Source organism: Euprymna scolopes, chromosome 39 (genome assembly GCF_053919585.1).
Source record: "Euprymna scolopes isolate OS-2025 chromosome 39, ASM5391958v1, whole genome shotgun sequence".
NCBI lineage: Eukaryota > Metazoa > Mollusca > Cephalopoda > Sepiida > Sepiolidae > Euprymna > Euprymna scolopes.
Window position 1 is genome coordinate 25281670 of NC_136520.1, and position 19600 is coordinate 25301269.

General features: G+C 31.1%; 1 protein-coding gene across 11 annotated transcripts in view; it reads right to left on the reverse strand.

Annotated features, from left to right (window-relative positions):
- The window catches only part of LOC145263676 (uncharacterized), a 514716-nt gene that overhangs the window by 292325 nt on the left and 202791 nt on the right, over positions 1–19600 (reverse strand). For all 11 annotated transcript variants that reach the window (XM_080120559.1, XM_080120558.1, XM_080120561.1 and 8 more), the window contains exons 5-7: positions 18211–18363; positions 8809–9012; positions 6563–6649 (exon numbers count right to left, since the gene is read on the reverse strand). In XM_080120559.1, coding sequence (XP_079976685.1) covers positions 6563–6649; positions 8809–9012; positions 18211–18363 — 444 coding nt within the window. The remainder of the gene's footprint in view (positions 1–6562; positions 6650–8808; positions 9013–18210; positions 18364–19600) is intronic.

A 19600-nucleotide genomic window follows, 5' to 3' on the forward strand; every position in this document is an offset into this window, starting at 1 on the left:
GAGGAGGATGCCAAAAGGAAGAATTTGATTTGATTTTTTTAAGGGGTTTTAATTTGTGTCAAAAAAAAAAAAAATCAAATTAAAAAAAAATGTTTTTCAGACATTACAAAAAGAAAAACAGAATAATAAAAACAATTGGTGCATCTTTAAAACCACATCATCATAAAAAAGTCCAAAATATCGTTAATACTACAGTAGCAATAAACTCGTAACATTTCAGTAATCTTCAATAGCAAATAAACATTTTTTTTTTAACTTTAAAATGTGACTGAATACATGATAGTAGAGGACATCTATTAAGAATATTTACTATCCACAATAATTTACATTGTCTATATTCACATTGGGATTAATTACTTATATTCTTATCATTATTTTATTTTGAGGTTATTCGCTTTAATTATTGGTTACTATAATATACAATGTGATACTAACCTTAAAAAAGAAAATACGATCCACTCATGTAAGTATTGATAAAATTTGCACTTCTCCCTGCAATCCAACCATATTTTAAACAAATAAACTCCAATTTATGTCCAACTTGTCCACCAAGTTTCAGTCATTAACGTCTAACAATCTTTGTTTTTATCACCATTTAATAATAAGCATACGTAAATGCAAGGTAAAAAGTTTTTAACTACTCAAAGACTGATTTTTCTTTGGTTCGGAACCATCAACCATGAACAGTCAGATTGTTGAGCACCCAAACCATGCCTGCCTGGTCTGACGAACACCCAAACTATGCCCGCCTAGTCCGACGAGCATCGAAACCATGCCCGCCTGGTCTAACGAGCACCCAAATGTGAAGAATAGGTATTATGTGATGTCATAGTCAACTACAGTGACAAACTAAATTCCTGACAAGCTTAAATACTATCATATACTTTCGAAAGTCACATTTTGAAATTCAAAAAAAAATATTTGACTCTTAATGAAATGCACCAAAAACTGAAAACTATTTCAAAACAAAAAAAAATAGTGATTTTATTCATCATACAATTGTAAATACATAAAGATAATGAAAATAGAAGAAAATAATCACATTTTGCAGTTAAATTATGCATTTCATGAGATGGTTATTAGTGTCCATCATAGTGATGGGATAATTCAAATATTTTCCCCCAATTCCGATATAATTACTTATTCTATTCTAAATTACCGATTCTAATTCATTTAACTTTCTAAATATAGAATTATGTTTTGGAGTTAGGGTTACTGCAAAATCCATGAAATATGAACATGGTAGAAATACTCTTATGGGGATGATCTATAGATTTTAGTTTCACTGACAGTTTAAAATCAATACTTATTATTTCATCATTAATACGAGCCATGGAAATTTATATTTTCGACAACACTAAACAAATAATCACATTTTGGAGAGAAATCATGCATTTCATGGGATGGTTATCTCATATATGGATCTATATTTATAATTTTATTGAAGAAATAGAAAATAAATTTAACTATATTTATAATTTTATTGAAGAAATAGAAAATAAATTTAACTATATTTATAATTTTATTGAAGAAATAGAAAATAAATTTAACTATATTTATAATTTTATTGAAGAAATAGAAAATAAATTTAACTATATTTATAATTTTATTGAAGAAATAGAAAATAAATTTAACTATATTTATAATTTTATTGAAGAAATAGAAAATAAATTTAACTATATTTATAATTTTATTGAAGAAATAGAAAATAAATTTAACTATATTTATAATTTTATTGTATAAATATCTTAGGAATTTTGTTATATTTGTACTTTAATTTCCAGCTGACTACAACAGGGTCGTCTTTAAGTCTAATGCAAACAAATTTTTCATGCCTTGACCCTGTAAATAATATCTTACTCTACTTCTACCCCCAATGGTCACTAAACTATCATTAACCTTTCTCTTCAAGTGATCTCTGGGCCATGACAATATATTTTAAATTTTAACTATATTTATAGTTTCATTAGATAAATACCTCATGACTTTCACTATATTAATAGTTTCATACAACCAATTTCTTAACTTCATTTGTTAAACTACATTTGTAGTTTCATTAATTTATTAACTTGGGACGATCTTTTGATAGCATGTCATTTTCCTTTAAATCTTAGATAATAATTTCCAATTGACATACTCTCCTATTCATAAAATTTTAAAAGATCCACATTGACTAAATCTTATCCAAAATTTTTAGTGCTAAAAAGAAAAATAATAGCTCTGAAATCTAAATTGTGCCAGAGGCACTATTTTCATATTATAAAATGGAACCTACATTTCTTTAGTTCATTTATTAATGGTAATTGATCTAAAGTAAAAAAGATATGTTCCGTAATTTTTTTTAGATGAGGATTAATTTTTTTTTTAATCATTTGGACTACTGTGCTCATCTTGAATGTTATTCTCAAACCATAGCAGCCAATATAACCTGCAACCTTCTTTAAGTGAGTCTTGTTGAACTTGTGAATCTATATGAAATTGTAGACAATGCGTGCCAAGGTGAATGTCATGGTGGCAGATACAGAAATAACACTGCGCGTGCGACTGCACTGAAAGAGATCCATACTCATTTGCATATGTGTGGGCTTCAAAGGCATAAAAGACAGTGAATTTCTGAGTGTGGGGATTTCAGTTCAGTTTGATCCCTCCTTGTCACTCGTTTCAGAAGAAAAGGAGGAAGAAGTAAGAGAAGACGAATGAGAAAGCTCCAACACAAGCTATTTCGGCATTATGACTTAGAAAAGGTTTGTTGTACTAGAATATGGCGAAGCAACGTCTATTGTAAACTGGTTGGAAAGAATGGACATGATTTGCAAATTCTTGGAAGTTGACAGGGTCTTGTAACTAGTTGGAGGTGCCTTCGACATCTACCAGGAACTGCAGGATGCAGATGAAACCAATGTGACACTGGTAAAAACATACAAGCAAATCTTGAGATGCACTTTACACTCGAATGAGTCAATAGATATGTTCTACACAGCATTAATTAAACTCTCCAGCCTGTTTGAAGGAGTATCAATCCAGATACTGAAGTATGCAATCATGGTTGGACTGTCAGCCGATACCCAGGAATTGTTGTGTCCATCCGCCAACATTGACCACATTCAGATTGAAAGCATACTCGGCTGAGCAGGGGTCATTGTGAACAATGAAAGGGTTGCTGCCACTTCCGATCACTCAATCACAGAAAAAGTGCCTTTATCCAAACTCAGAGAACTCACTTTATTTCTTTAATTGTTCCGGGCCTAATCATCTGACTTATGGCACTGCCAGTTTGAACGACTGAGGTAGTGCCGTAAGCCAACCATCCAAAGTTACAGATGCACGAGGATCACATTGTGACAAAATGTCTGAAAAACAGATACAGGGACAAAATGCAAGCACTACTCTCACCCCAAGAAAAAAATGAACATCAACTTGCCAGTGATGCATGTGTGTGCATCAGCAGAGTGATGTGTAACGTATTGAGTCGGGGTGTACAGGGCTCTTGTGAGAAGTTTGGTTTGTGGTCCACCAAAAGAAAGCAAGATATCAGGTGACCATTAATGGAAAAAGCATGACCAGCAAGGGAGCAACCAAGGTTGATCTTCAGGCTGGTCACAGATGAAGCTTTATTAGGGTTCGATCCCCTGTTCAGACTTGATGTCGTCTACCTGTTGAGTCCAAACAATTATCTATTGTTCAAAATCTCATAAATTTCAAAGTTCGGAAAGATGCACCTGAAGAAAGTCGAAGGTTATATTGGCTGAAATATTATGAGAACAACATTCAAGGTGATAATAATAATCCAAATAATCCGAATTATCAATCCTTATATCAAAAATTCCAAAAGAGCAAACAAGTAGTTTTCATTTTATTTCATACACAGTTGTATTCACAAATAGCTTCATATTTATTAGGTACAGGCAAAATGAATGCCGATGCTCAAAATGTATAAACATTTTGACCCTTCCTTTTACTTAAAAATTCACCAAAACTCAGGAAATTAACCAATTTTAATGAAATTTTCAGTATTTATCAAATAATGATCGCGGAATATAATGAATGAATTATTTTTATTTACATCTGAGTGGAAATATATTACTTGTTTAAACAAAAAATACCTTTACTAAAGTTATGGTTTTCAGTAGTAAATAAAAAACGCAAGAATTTATTTTTGCTTTTTTTATATAAATAAAGCGTCATAATTTGTAACAATAAAAAAAAAAAATAATAATTTGTACAGGAACATTACGAAAAAAGACCCTGAAATCTGTATTAATGAATTCGATATAACTCGAAGAAAAATGAATGTCTCGAACTACCGATATTACCATTGAATTAAGCATTGTTTATTTAAAATTTTCACACAAAAAAAATTATAATAGCAAAAATATTTCTACTTTTTTTTTTTAAATTACAGATTTCACATAATTTTTATATACAAGATTTTAATAATTTTTTTGCTTGCAAGAATGTGAAACTTTCGGCGTAATATAATTTTTATATAATCTCAGACAATAATTTAAAAAAAAAATTAAGTTAAAAACAGGAACATAAAAAATAAATTAAAAAATGATACAAACGTTCACAATGGATGCACGTCCGGGGGAAAAAAAAAACAAAGAAATCTGACACCCTACCTCCTTTTACTATCATGACTTCATTTTGAAACAGCGTTTTGATTGGCTGAAATTTGGGGCCTCCTTATAATCGTGTTTACAAATCTTTATTTGTTGCGTTTTTGGCAAACAGTAAATTACTTGCTTTTTGAGGGCTAATTAAGTTATTTTTTTGCACAAACAAGGTGTTTTTTTTTTTAAATTTAATTCAATATCGTAGGACTTTACTAATTATCTTTGAAATAGACGCAGAAAACTAATATTTATCTTTTAAAGGATTTTTATAATGAATTTATTTAACTTCAAAATTTCGCTGAATTGGATAGTTTTTTTTTTTTTCACGTGTACAAATATTTTTTTCCTTTAGGAAATTAACTGTAGTCTCTAATCTTTCAAATACAATCAAACAGTAGTCGGAAACCTACAAAAAAATTATGATAAATCGGCTTTCAAAACTAGGTCCCCCTATTTTTGCCTGCACCTAATGTTTATCTATAGAAAAATACACTAAGACAATTCTATGTTCAAACATACATTATCACTCTCCACCCTCTTTTTTTAAAGATAGGATCGTCTGATCACTGTAGACGCAATGTATAAAAGAATCTTAAAATTTTATTGTGCCAAACTTGAAATTCAAACTAAAATTTTATTGTGCCAAACTTGAAATTCAAACTAAAATTTTATTGTGCCAAACTTGAAATTCAAACTAAAATTTTATTGTGCCAAACTTGAAATTCAAACTAAAATTTTATTGTGCCAAACTTGAAATTCAAACTAAAATTTTATTGTGCCAAACTTGAAATTCAAACTAAAATTTTATTGTGCCAAACTTGAAATTCAAACTAAAATTTTATTGTGCCAAACTTGAAATTCAAACTAAAATTTTATTGTGCCAAACTTGAAATTCAAACTAAAATTTTATTGTGCCAAACTTGAAATTCAAACTAAAATTTTATTGTGCCAAACTTGAAATTCAAACTAAAATTTTATTGTGCCAAACTTGAAATTCAAACTAAAATTTTATTGTGCCAAACTTGAAATTCAAACTAAAATTTTATTGTGCCAAACTTGAAATTCAAACTAAAATTTTATTGTGCCAAACTTGAAATTCAAACTAAAATTTTATTGTGCCAAACTTGAAATTCAAACTAAAATTTTATTGTGCCAAACTTGAAATTCAAACTAAAATGCACTTTCTTGAGACTCAGACTAAAATCAAAATGTCGGCGCTGTTCTGTCTAAAGATAGTTCAATACTATTGTGGGATTTCTGTTCGTAATTGGACATAAAATGACAGTCTCCTGGAGGTTGAAGGTTCAATCCTCAGTATAGGTGATACTAAAAATACAATTACAAATTATTTAAAACTTCTGGCTGACAGAACAAGAGCAATATACTCCTGTGAATCAAAATAAAGGATTCAATTCACTAAAGAATGCTCACCAATCTCTCAATGGAACTATAACACTGAAGCCTCCTGTTCCATACACATCTACTGTTCAGATTTAATCCTCCTCAGAGATAAATACTACAGAGGATTCAAATTAATAAATATGTCTACCCAATCATGGAGGATAAAAAGGAACTGATCTACCACCACATAGATTAGATAAAGAATTCAGTCCAATATAACATACAAATTCTAGAGTTTGACAAGATCAGCTGAAGATGATGGTTAGTTACATCAATTGAAATGCTGTGAGAATAACATTCAAGATGAAAACTAATCTGAATTTAAATATAAATTATCAATCTTCATCTCAAAAATTCCAAAATAATTTTTTTTTCTTTTTTCCTTTTTAATGCAATGGATACAACAAGGTTTGAACCTTGTGTGGTGATTCTACAGCTCACATTGATGTCATTTAATCTCCACAAAAAAAAAAAAGCATGAAGAAATGAAATCATGAAAAATGATTTCACATGAACTTAATGAAGACCAGAAATTTTTAACTCACCTGAACTTTTGGATCGGCTCCTTTTTGGATTAGGAGTTCAAGACATATTCCCCCATGAGTTGAGGCAGCAGCGTAGTGTAACGGAGTCTGCAATGATCAAAAGCGTACAGTAATTTTACTAAAGTAATTATCATTCAATATCTTTTTTATAAGTTTTTCAAATAAATACAGTCTTAATTTATGCTACAATTTGCAGATGAATTTGGGCAATATTTATGGCACGACAATACGTACCACAAAGTGATTGAAGAAAATAAAAATAAAAAAAATTCTGACAAAAAAAAAAAAAAAAAACATTCTGTTTATTTAGAAAATAGAAAATATAGACAATGATGCAGTAAAACTAAAAACCAATCAAAATATACAAGGAATAACTTTTACCAAACACAAAAATTTATGTTTTGTTACCAACCTGCACAATTTTAAAGTTTGTAAACTGATTTTAAGATTCATTATCGTCACATTCACTTAACAAAAAACTAAAATGGTGGTCAATTTTAACTAAATCTAAGAGTGAATTGCCAGTCAGGCTTAAGGTTTGTGGTCAAGTAATTAATTTTTTTATTTACTATTTTTAAGGAATGAAATTCCAACAACACACGAGTTGGCTATATTGAATTTTTAGGCTCTCCAAAAGTGATATTGAGAAATCTTATATTAAAATTTAAAAAAAAAAAAAAAAAAAGAAATTTAAAAACAGTTTGGAAATTTGTTAAATATACAAGTTGAAAAAATATTTTTTTGCATTTGGTAAAAGTTATTTGATGCACATTTTGTTTTCGATTTTATAATTAAATGGTTAGAATATATAAAAGGATAAAAAAATGAATGTGAGCTAAGAATGTCACAATGAATGCAAAGTTTGTGTTTTCAAAGTACTAAAAAAAAAAGTCATTGCAATGCAAAACAGCAAATATCCCAACAATAATTGCGTACAAGTGAAAGAAAAAAGTAAATGAAGAGAATTTCCGCCAGAGCGTTAAAGATCAACTAAAGAAAAAGTCTATCAAAAATATTTACAAAATGGTAAATTGAAACCTGGCAAGAGAGAGTTGAGGACATGTGTTGCATGGAGAGAATGTTATGAAAATGATAGAATTGATGGCTGATGTGATTCTTAATGACCGGCTTAAATCTGATGCGCTCAGGGGAAGATTAAATCTGGAAAGTATAGGGAGGATGTGTGCAGACCAGGAAACTTTGATTAATAACGATCATCATCATCATCATTTGATAAGCATGTTTGCCAATAGGTGATAAAGTATATCTTTAAGCAACAATTGTTGCAAACTTAGAATTGAATCTAAGATGGTGAAGCCTGCAGACAGACATCAGTTTGATAAAGTATTAGCAGTTTAAAAAAAAAAAAAACTACTCCATGTTGCCAGGCATAGAATGCAAATAATTAAAGCGTTAACAAGAAACAATCTTCTGGTCTTTTTAAATTTGATAAGACTGGAGTTATTCCCCTTGTTTAAGTGACATTGAAAGATATGTTATTTTCAAGAGATGTATGGAAAGAGACAGATAAGTGTGTGTGGGGGGGGTATAGATATAGAGAGAGAAACAGGTAATTAGTGATGGATGAAAGTCTTGTAGGGTTAATTTGTTAAATTGAGGTCATGTAAAAGAAACGGATATGTACTGGTTTTATGTTTTAACTTGGGTATGAGATGTTAGATAAAAAATGTAGAATTTCTCACGTGAAAATAAACATGGAATTACTTGTTTTAAAAACAAAATAAAAATGAAAATATGGGAAAAGAAAAAATATGAGAAAAAAGTAGAAATTAAAAAAGGAAAGAAAGAAAAGGACTAAAAAAGAACAAAAAACAAAGAAAATGACAAAAACAATAGTAAGAGAGTTTACACTGATTACTTTGAGATCAAAAGACCAAGGAAAAAGGTAAAAAGGAGAAATGGAAAAAGAGAAAAAGAAAAAAGAAATAGAAAAAGAAAGTAAAGAAAAGGAAAAATAGAAAAGGGGGAAGTAAAAGGGGGGGGAGATAAAAACGTAGAAAAGGAAAAAGGAAAGGAAAAAAGGAAACTAGGGAAAAGAAAAGAAAAAAGGTGTAAACAGAAAGCAAGAGTAAGAAATTGTATAGGAAAATAAAAAAATAAAATATTAAAACAAAAAAGAAAGAAGGAAGAAAAAGAATAAGCAAAAGTAAATGAACTGTACCGATGATTTTGATGGCTACTTATAATTGGACTATTAAAGACCAGGCGGAAAGGGTTAAACTTACCATGCCTTTGTGGTTAACCGAGTTGATATTAGCATTATAGAGGAGCAGTTCACTCACTGCCAAATCTTGTCCATTCAGACAAGCCACATGCAATGGTGTATTGCCGTACGTATTAACAGCATCCACCTCAACACCGAGTTCCAGGAGGAGCTTGACCACGTTCTCTCGACCGCTGGCACAACTTGCATGGAGTGGAGTATACATCTGGAAAAAAAAAAATTTAATTTATGCACAGTAAATTTGTTATTCTGTGTGGGTAGAAAGAAATCCATGATACACTTATAAACCTTACATCATCGAATATGCTGTGACCATGGTTATGATAAAAAGAAATACTGTAATATGGATCCCCTTCGAGAAACTAAGAACCAAATTAGTATACCAAATATTTTTTGCATTCTTATTGATAAAAAACACTGAAATTAGACCAAATAGTCAGTTTTCTTTCTTGTTTCTTGTGTTCTTTCTATTATATTGAATTATTTACCCGAAATAGAGGCATATAAAAAGAGAAAGAGCAAGATAGTCGGCGGGAAAGAGAAAATTAAAAGAAAAATGATTTTTCTTTTTAACCCTTCTCTTTTGTTAATTATGATCCATTAATGGTTCAAACATAAGTGCGAGCGAGACTAACACTATAATTACAAATTATTTAAGACTAGCGGGGGGGTACCCAGCATTGCCCGGGTGGAGGATATTGGCACAAGGACGAAGCGATGTTAAGAATGGCTTCCACGTGGTTTAAATTAAAAAAAAAAAAAAGATAGAGAGGTGGGTAATTAGTCTTCCTCGCTAACCATTTGGCCAACAAGGATATTGAAATCAATGAGTTGATAAGTTAAGAATCATAGGAGTCACCACGCATGCACAAAAATGAACATTGCTTTTAAAACTGGCCGAGGGCCAGGTAAGCTTGGAGCTTTCTGTCGGTATTTGTTTTCCCACGAAAACAAAATGTGGCACAATTTGCTTAAAAATGAAATTTTCTCAGTATAGAAAGGTTTCCCCCTCCATTGACCGAGAACTAATCTCATTTTGGTGTTGAGGCCGTTGAGGTGTCAATTGCGTTCGAATAGTTTCGCTTTATACAAAAAATACAAACACTTGAAACAAGGGAATTTTTTAAAACTCGATCAAAGAAAGATAGTTTGTGAATCTGAGATATTACGATCTATGAAGTATAAAAAAAAATTATCCCGGAATCTAACCGACGGGAGAATGCTGACGCAAAAAGCCTTTCATAGACATACACAAACACTCGTGCCCATTTTGCCTTTTATATATTAGACTAGCGGGGCTACCCGGCGTTGGTCAGGACTGTATAAACAATCAGAAAATTGAATTTGATTTTGAATATTTGTTATTTTTAGGAGAGAGGAATTTTTAATGTCTATGTATCATTTGCTATTTTGAACAAAAGATTATTTTACCTACCCTAGGACGGGTATTACATGTATGAAATAATTGTACCTTACCTAGGGTAAGTAATTTACAGCATGTATATGAAATAATTTTACCTTTGCAAGAACGGGTAATATACAACATACTTAAAATAATTTTACCTACACTAAGACGGGTAATTTAAATACATATATGAAACAATTTCACATACTTTTTTTTTTTTTTTTTTAACCTCAAAACGGACATTAGTCTCTCCAACCCAACCCCAAAAGAAAACGCAAGAGCACGTTTAAAATTAACATAATCATGCTTCTTTCTACCCATTACTACAACCGTCACATCATTCCCGGATGATAACAAAAAATTCAAAAAAATATAGATCACCCCCTACAGAAACTGGCCTAGTAAACTTTCATAGTAAACCAACAATATATATGTATTAATCTAATTTTGAGATCGTAAACTGTTTAAGCCATATCCGGAATTGACTTCACAAATTAAATAATTTTGAGATAGAAAATTGTTTAAGCCATTTACGGTACAAACTTTATATTCTACCACCCTCATTTAATCCAGAGCAATGCTGATTATTCTGCTAGTAAATATTTGCCCCTATCTCATTCAATCCTGAGCAACGCCAGGAATTTTGCTAATATATATTTTCTATATATATTTCTATCAATCTCCTTCAATCCCAGGCGACACCAGGGATATTGGTAGTAAATTTTCTCCCCTATCTCATTCAATCTTGAGCAACGCTGGGTATTCTGCTAGTGTATATGTGCAGTTATCTAATACAATCCAGGGCGACGCAAAGTATTCGTCTATTTTGTATTTGTACTTATCTCATTCATCCCCAGGCGAAGCCAGGTATTCTGTTAGTATTTATTTGCACCTGCCTTATTAAATCCCGGGCAATGCCTGGTATTCTGCTTCTATGTATTTCCACCTATATCATTCAATCCAGGGTGATACAGAGTATTCTGCTAATATATATTTCCAACTATCTCATTCAATCCCAAGCGATGCTAGGAATTTTGCTGTGTATATTCTCATCTACTTCATTCTATCCCAGGCAACGCCGGGTATTCCGCTAGTATATATCTCAATCAATCTCATTACATCCTGGGCTATGTTAGGTATTCTGTTAGTATATATTTCAATCAATCTCAACGCTAGGTATTCTGCTAGTATATATTTGCATCTATCTCATTTTCTAAATAATACTAAAAAACATATATTTATAAGATAACATGAAAAACATGGATGGGGAGTTTAAAAATAATACAAATGATGCAGAGAAGATCATATAAACATCAATTACTTCTGTGCAGTTTACTGATAATATTAATTAAGGAGTTTGACAAGATGCACCTGAAGTAGGTTGGGGGTTACATTGGCTGGAACGTTGTGAGAATAATGTCCAAAATAAGAACCACTGTATGAAAAGTCCAAATAAAACAAACTCTAATGTGCTATACACATTATTTAATTGGAATTCATTATTGAGATGAGCATTTTTTTTTTTATTTATTCCAGATTATTATCATCTTTTTTAGTTGTTTCATGACGTTTCGGCCAACTATTCCTCTGGCCTTCGTCAGGTGGTAACCGCAACGGGATAGGAACTCCAAATCATTCTAACTGCATCCTCAGCAATTACTGCCTTCCATAGTTGTTGTCGTCTCACCACATTTTGGCCAAGTAAGCCTCTGACCGGCTTTGCGTAGGATTAAAACTGCTAAAGGCCAGAGGAATAGTTGGCTGACGCGTTGTGAAACAACATCTAATGTGCTACTTTAAACTTCGCAAACAAACATTAAAATTCTATATTTTCAGTTCTAAAGATGGACAGATTTTATAACAGATTCTTTTTATTATCTATTTTCTTACAATCCAAATTTTTAAGGAAAACAAAGTTAAATTCAAGTTATATACGTTTTCTGCATGTGGTACCTATGTTTCGGAATGTTAAAGAAATGAAAAAATTGATTCTTTCTCATAGGATTGTTACATCCTAAAAATTTAATATAAATGTATATTTACATTTTTAATATTCTTAAAAACCTATGTACAATACTTGCATATAATGAAACGATTTAATAGATTAGAATATATATGTATATATATATATATATATATATATATAAAAAATGAAGTCATTAATTTCACTAACAGTGAGATTAAAATGCCAAATTGAAACTCACGCAATAAAAATATCTCATATTATTGATTGTGTACGCAAAGTCAGATAGTTCACTAATTTACATACTGCTTTGCAAAAGAACCATCTCATTAGTTATTTCTTTTTGTTTTCTAATTCAATGATTGTTTTGATTTTAATATAACATAGTTCCATTGTAATATATAGAGAATTTATGCAGTAAATGTTGGGTAGACAGAATAAAGACTGAAAACCAGATAAAGATAATAGTGAAAATAATTTTCTTTGTTTTGTTTAAACTTTTTTTATTTTTTATTCATTCTTTGGTGCTTGTCCATTTTGGTACCCGAGATAAATGTGTTAGTTAAAGCTAAAACAACTGGAAAACTTTAGGATATAGCAATTTGTGATGATTAAAAATGTGCGATGGTAAAAACATTTAGAAAATAATTTGATTTTAAATATTTAAGGAATTCAAATTTCAATTGTATGTGTAACATTGTGTAAACAACACCAATTCTGTCTCGATTTTTCAGAAGTAATCATTTCCCTTGAAAAGCACCAAAATGCTGTCTTATCCACTCAACATGATGAATACAAGTGAAACTTTAGTTTCTAAAAAGCAAAAAAGCCGAGCATGCAGGGTCCCCCTCCAGGACGGAAAAATTTACTTTCCCCATGACTAATGTTTGTGCAAAATTTTTAAAAATCCAAGGCGTGGTTATTGAGAAAAGTGCCAACGAATTAACAATTTGGGGGCAATTTTACTCCTATAATGGCCCTTGGAGGGGCAACCAGAGTTGTCCTGGATAATCCATTCTGGCAAAAATTTACTTTCACGACGACTAATGTTTGCTCAAAATTGGGGGAGAAAAAAAAAATCCCTCAAAGCATGGTTATTGAGAAAAGTGCAAACAAACAAATGAACAGGAGTGAATTACTACGTCCAATTCCTCTTTTGTCAGAGAACAAAAATAGACCACTGGATTAATTTTTATAAATTTTGTTTTTGTTTTAACTAGCGCATTTATCTTGAGTATCAAAGTAAAGAAGCACCATTTTTTTATATGAATTTTACTTGTTTTCAATGTCACTTTGTTCACTGAAGTGTGGAGACTGTATGTTCCCCCTCCTTAGCTGTTATTCCATTCAACTCGAATTTTGTATCACTCGACATTAACACTGACACCTGTAATAGTCCTCTTACTTACACAAGGTTAAAAAGATTTCAATAAAAATAGTAATGTGAGGTTCAGGGATTGAGATAGGAGTTTCTTGGTTCTTCAAATTTTGAGAGGCAATGCAGGAACAATACAGGACTTTTTCGTAAATAATATTGTGCATTAAATGTGGTATTAATACTATATACTTCAAAAGCAACGAATTGATAAAAATGTTTTTTGGGTTTTTCTTTGGTTCCAATTTTATTTGGAAAAAGTTTAGTTTTGAAAAATCTTCATTCACATTGTTCCTATTTAGTTGCCTCTCTATGAGTGCAAAGTTAGACACAAGATTGTTTTTTAATACGGGGGAATCTAAGTTTAAAAGTGGGGGGGGGCACTCTGTATTAGAACAATAAAAATTGCCTCACTCTAGAAGGACTTCTTTTACATTGACAGAGGACAGAAAAGAGTAAGCATATCATCAGAACAGATACTACACTCTGTTCCTAACAAAAAGGCCAAGTCATATTCACATTGTTTATTAAAAAAAATGGTTGTCATATGTCCTTCAGACTCTGAAAAAAATGGTTGTGTCATGTCCTTCAGACTCTTGCGCCATCTTACTCTATCCTGTATCACATTTTTTTTTTTCAATTTTCTTAGCTTGTTCAAGCTGGGGATGAGGTATCCTACCGGATGCCAAACATTCACCTGCTATTTTATATATTCCAACCAAGAGATCTTAATATTTTGACCGTTCAATGCAATTGTCTGAATCTCTCTTGCACTTGGTTCATGGGTATATTTGCCAGATAATTTTTAAAATTCTTTTTCATGAATCCAGTTGCTCCTATAATTACTGGAATGGTAAGTGTTGTGGTGGCAACCACTTATTTGTATATGCGAATAACATAACACTATAAATGGCAAGCCTAGGTTGACCTTGGTGTGTCTTACTCAAATGCCACCGGAAGTGACGCCGAAGAGCTTACATGTCCTCCCACCAAGACTCTCTGACTCGACACCGTCATTTGTACATATTGAAAATATACCTTTTCTTTAATACACTTATTATTGCGTTATCTTGTTGTTTGCGTCTTCATTGTATTTCCTTACTAATTATTGTTCAACCTTGCAACCACAACAGTAAGGATCTCCATTTTTATGTCATACATAAGATGTTCACATTTTGTTATCTTACACTAGTAAGTCTTCATATGTGCATTATGAATCTTGTGTTAGTTGCCGGATCACTGTTTTATACAGTCTCTCCACTGAACCATACTCTTGTTTTGCATCCACAAAAGAAGATAGTTGACAATTTCATTGTTTTTCAACAGTGACAAACAAATCTAGTTCTTTTCTTTGTAATCAGAGCTGGAATCTGAGGAAGGTATCTATAGTTGCTTCCTTGTGATGTGTTGTTTCCAAGAGCAACTCTAGTATATACACCATCAAATTTCTTCTTCAATCTTATGGTGAAAATCTAAGTGCTACTTTTATATATGTAATAATTGCTCAATAAAGTCGCAATTACATATTGCTTTCATTTTGCCTAGTCAAGCAAAACTTTTTTGCTGATTCGCATATTTCGTTACGAATATTATACAAATTGAACAGTTCTCACACTTTCGCAGGTCGACGGTCTCCAAATTCTGTGCAATCTTGCCTAATCACATGCTTACAAATTTTCCTTATCTAGGCAATGTTCCTTCAACATTTTATCCAAGAGGATGAAGATACCACATGACCTTACAAACATAACTAATCCATCCTCAGATAACCTTTAAGCTGAGCAAATGTAGTGCTGAAAGCAAATCATCTGACTTGATGTGTTGACTTTGTAAACTAATAATCTGAATTTTGACACATGTTATGTGAATATAATATAAAAATAATATGCCATTTGAATATAATCTATATCTAGAAAAGTGAAATTGTCTGTGTGTGTGTACATTTCATTACCAAACTACTATCAATTTTCAGTCTACAGACTCGATATTTGACATAAGGGGTATTGAGATTTGGGAAAATCTTTTTAATCAATTTTCGGCCAGATATTTGGCTGCCAAGAGGTCAAAGTTCAACAATTTCACCTTTGAAAACTCCAAACTCCTCCGCCAATTTTTAGTCTAAATACTTAAAATTTGATTGGATATGGCTGAAATTTTACAGGCTATATAAGCATAGAAGTCCATTTCTACCGGACTTTGATTTATATTTTTATGACCACAGGAAGCGAAGTTATGACCGAGCAAAGTTAACAAAGAATATTTCAAAATTGTTAAGTTAAATCGGTATACTTTCATATAGATAATAGTTTCAGAATAATTTTCATGTATAATATGTAAATATTTGATAATTATTGTGTGGAAATTTCTTTAAAATGTTATCTTTTATAGAAATTACAGAATATAGAATTTAACGGGAAAACAGCTCGCTATGCACTAATGCGCAGACCAGCGCTGAGCTGACTAAAGTCAGCGCATTAACGAGTTTCGTTTGTATTCTCTTAAAAATAGAAAATTGTTTTTTCTGATTTCAAAACGAAAGCGCAAAAAGCAGTTTCATTTTTTATTCTGAGTTTGTCAATTTAAAAAAATTATTTTCAAGTTTTTCAAATTTGATTTCCAAACAATACCAAACCAAAACTATTTTGTTGTTTTTAACGCTTTTAGTACAACGTACTAAAAGCGTTAAAAAATAACAAAATGTACTAAGCACATGCGTTTCTGTTATGGTATTTATAACTTCTTACTTGTACTTAACGGAGAATTGTTTTTTAGTGGTAAAAAAAAAAAAAAAAAAAAAAAAAAAAAAAAGGTACTTCTGCACTTATGCTACCATGCTGAAAAAATGGTATTATTTAGAAACCCATTCTTAACATGAGGAGGGAAGGGGGTTTTGTTAACTATTCTGTACTTTCACCTAACAATTAAATTTAAAAAAAAAAAAAAAAAGATATTGTGAAACTTGAATTTAATTTGAAAAATAGCACAGTAACATAAGTGCATAAGCACCCAAATAAATATTACCAAAGGCAAGATAAGTTACTCTTCTACATAGTTGGATAAGTTTTTAGTGTATTTATTTAATGAAAAATATTTGTTTATTTCGAAAATTAATGTCAAGAGTTACACGAGCACAAGAAAAATAGCCACGTGGTATCTCAGGTCTTTAAAATCTTGACAATGACTTAAAAATATACAAAATACTGTTAGAAACCCAACCAATAAATGTCCTTGCGACATTTAATGGGCAGGTTTTTATTAGTATTTTGTATAATTTTTTATTTTATTTTTAACTCATTGTCAAGACCATTTTTTTTTAATCTGTAAAACAAAACTTTTTTTTTTTTTTTAAACTGAGGATGAGCAGTTCGATAAAGAATTTCATTGTGACACATTCTGTAAATTTTTACCTTGTTTCCACCTCAACATTTTTCTTTAAAATGACTACCTTTAAAGATTTTTGGGTATGCTGAAAACAAATATTGCATTTGAATTTTTGCACAAAATTTAAATGCGATATTCGTTTTCAGCATACCCTAAAACCTATAAAATTTAAAACATTTTAAATGTTTAGGTGGAAACAAGATAAAAAATTACCATTTTATTTCTTTGTTTATATAGTTGAATTTTCAGTAAAACAACTGAATAGAAATGACAAAAATTACCAACAACTGGTGAATATATAGTTGTTGTTTATCAGGATTCCTTGTATCCTGGTACTGTGAAAGCTACATCGAGGATTCGTGTAGAGTACAATTTATGGTTGCATCGCAGAAAATAGGGGTATATTTTGGGCCAGATAGAGAGGATTTACAAAGTTGAAAATTGGACTGGTCCCAAAACGCATAAGTTCTGGTCGACTATGAGAATTTCCATCTTTTACAGAAACCCAAAATCTATATGAAAAATTTTCTTCAATTTATTTCCAAGATTAATTCATATCTACTCAATTTTTTTCTTTTCTTTGAGGGGAGTAGTAAATACTGGCCATGAATGCTCTAGGCATTTAATGGCTACACCCAAGATTAAGCTCTCCTTTGGTGAGGAGGCAGGTAAATAACTACTCAATAAAGCCATATTTAAATACCACTATCATACTTAGTTTTGTTCATGAATAAACACCCACTGTATGATACCATGCACCAGTTTAAAAAAAAAAAATTGAAATTTGTACATCTAAATTTATAATTCATGGCTTATGGTAAAGAGATACATCAGATTTGACTGCATAATCAGAAAGAGCCCACAATTTTACATAAGAGTGCCAAGTTTCATGAGAATAGCTTGAAAAATAAATGGTGGCAAAATTTTCTGAAGAAAAATGTCCACAGAAAAGCTTAAATTTTGGCACTTAAAATTCTCATAACTTTTGAACTACTGATGGTATTTGCAAAATTCAAACGGTTTTAAGCATCTTTTACAAATCTCTTTTCATGCAAGTTGATAAAATAACAATTATCTAAAAAGAAAAAATCAACTTGTAATGTTATATGAATATGATATAAAAATAATATAATGCCATGTGAAAATAATATAATATAAAAAAAAATTATAAATTTATTAATTAGTATAGCCAGACATATGTCAGGCTTGAAACTTATTGAGTGATATGTTAATTTAGATTCGGTCATCAGCTTGTTCCACCAAGACAATATATACTTACTAATTTATCACGGCAGTTGATCTCAGCATTGTGTTCCACTAAAAGCTGTACCATATCAACATGACCCATCAAGGCAGCCCAATGAATGGCACGCCGGTCCTTCTTATCGAAAGCGTTAATTGTAGCACCTTTGGCCAGCAGTAGCAGCAGCATCTATGAAAATAAAAAACATTATGTTATATTTATACATAAAGAGAATTTTAAAGACAAGACAAGGCAGAAAACAGTTTTTTGTTGCTACTAGCACCCCTTTCCATCATGGTGAGTAATAAAATAGTAGAGTAGACTGGACGTAAGACGTTTTACTAATATAAAACAAAAACCAGTACTCTTAAGCTGTTTCCATTCAAACTACACAATTAGCAATAAAAATATCTGAATGAGGAAGTTTAATGTGTGAAAACAGAAATACAATAAAATTTCTTTCAATTTCAACTTGTAATAACTTATTTTTTTAGCTTGTTTTTATTGGATGTGCACAAAATTTCATCTTTTTCCTTTATAAATTCTTTCTCTTGTGTCGTCTATAGTTGTTTTTCAGGTTACTTCTAGTTCTGTTACTATTTTCAGCGATGAACAATTTATTTTTTAATGTCGATGCTTTTTTTATATAATGCACATTATATTATGTATTGCTACACATATATAAAGATTGTCCTATCTTTAAAAAAAAAGCCACTCGTCAATATGGTGGGTTTGATATAGGGTCTTAACTTGTATTTCACTAAAAGAATGAAAACTTTACTGAATTAAATTTTTGAACTAAGAAGGAAGGTGGTAGAAAATTGAAAATTACTCTAGATGGAATCCAGCCACCCAAGAGATGTTTGATTAAAATAACAAATATTATATAGGATATATTAATATATTAAGAGATGTTTGATTAAAATAACAAATATATAGGATCCTGAACAGAAGTGTGCATTCTATCCCAACCATTATCAATGGACCAGAGGTTATCTCGTCAGCGTCAGACAAGGCCAAACTATTTGCAAAGAACTTTGCAGCTAATTCTACTCTATGCGACAAAGGCCATCAACTCCCCATATTTCCTCCTATAACACAGAACAAGCTAGGTAACATACAAATATCCGTGCAAGAGGTCGCCAAGCTAATAAAAAACCTAGATTCCAGTAAAGCAACTGGCCCTGATGGCATCCCAATTATAGTGTTAAAAAAGCTTCAACCAGAATTTGCTACCATACTTACGAAACTATTTAAGCGCTGCCTTAAGGAGAAGTGCTTTCCGACCCCCTGGAAGACCTCATCAGTTTGCCCTGTATTTAAGAATTCAGGTGATAAGTCATCTCCCTCTCAATACAGACCAATAAACCTTCTCTGTGTTATGAGTAAGTTACTGGAATCAATATTAAATAGAGAAATAGTCAAC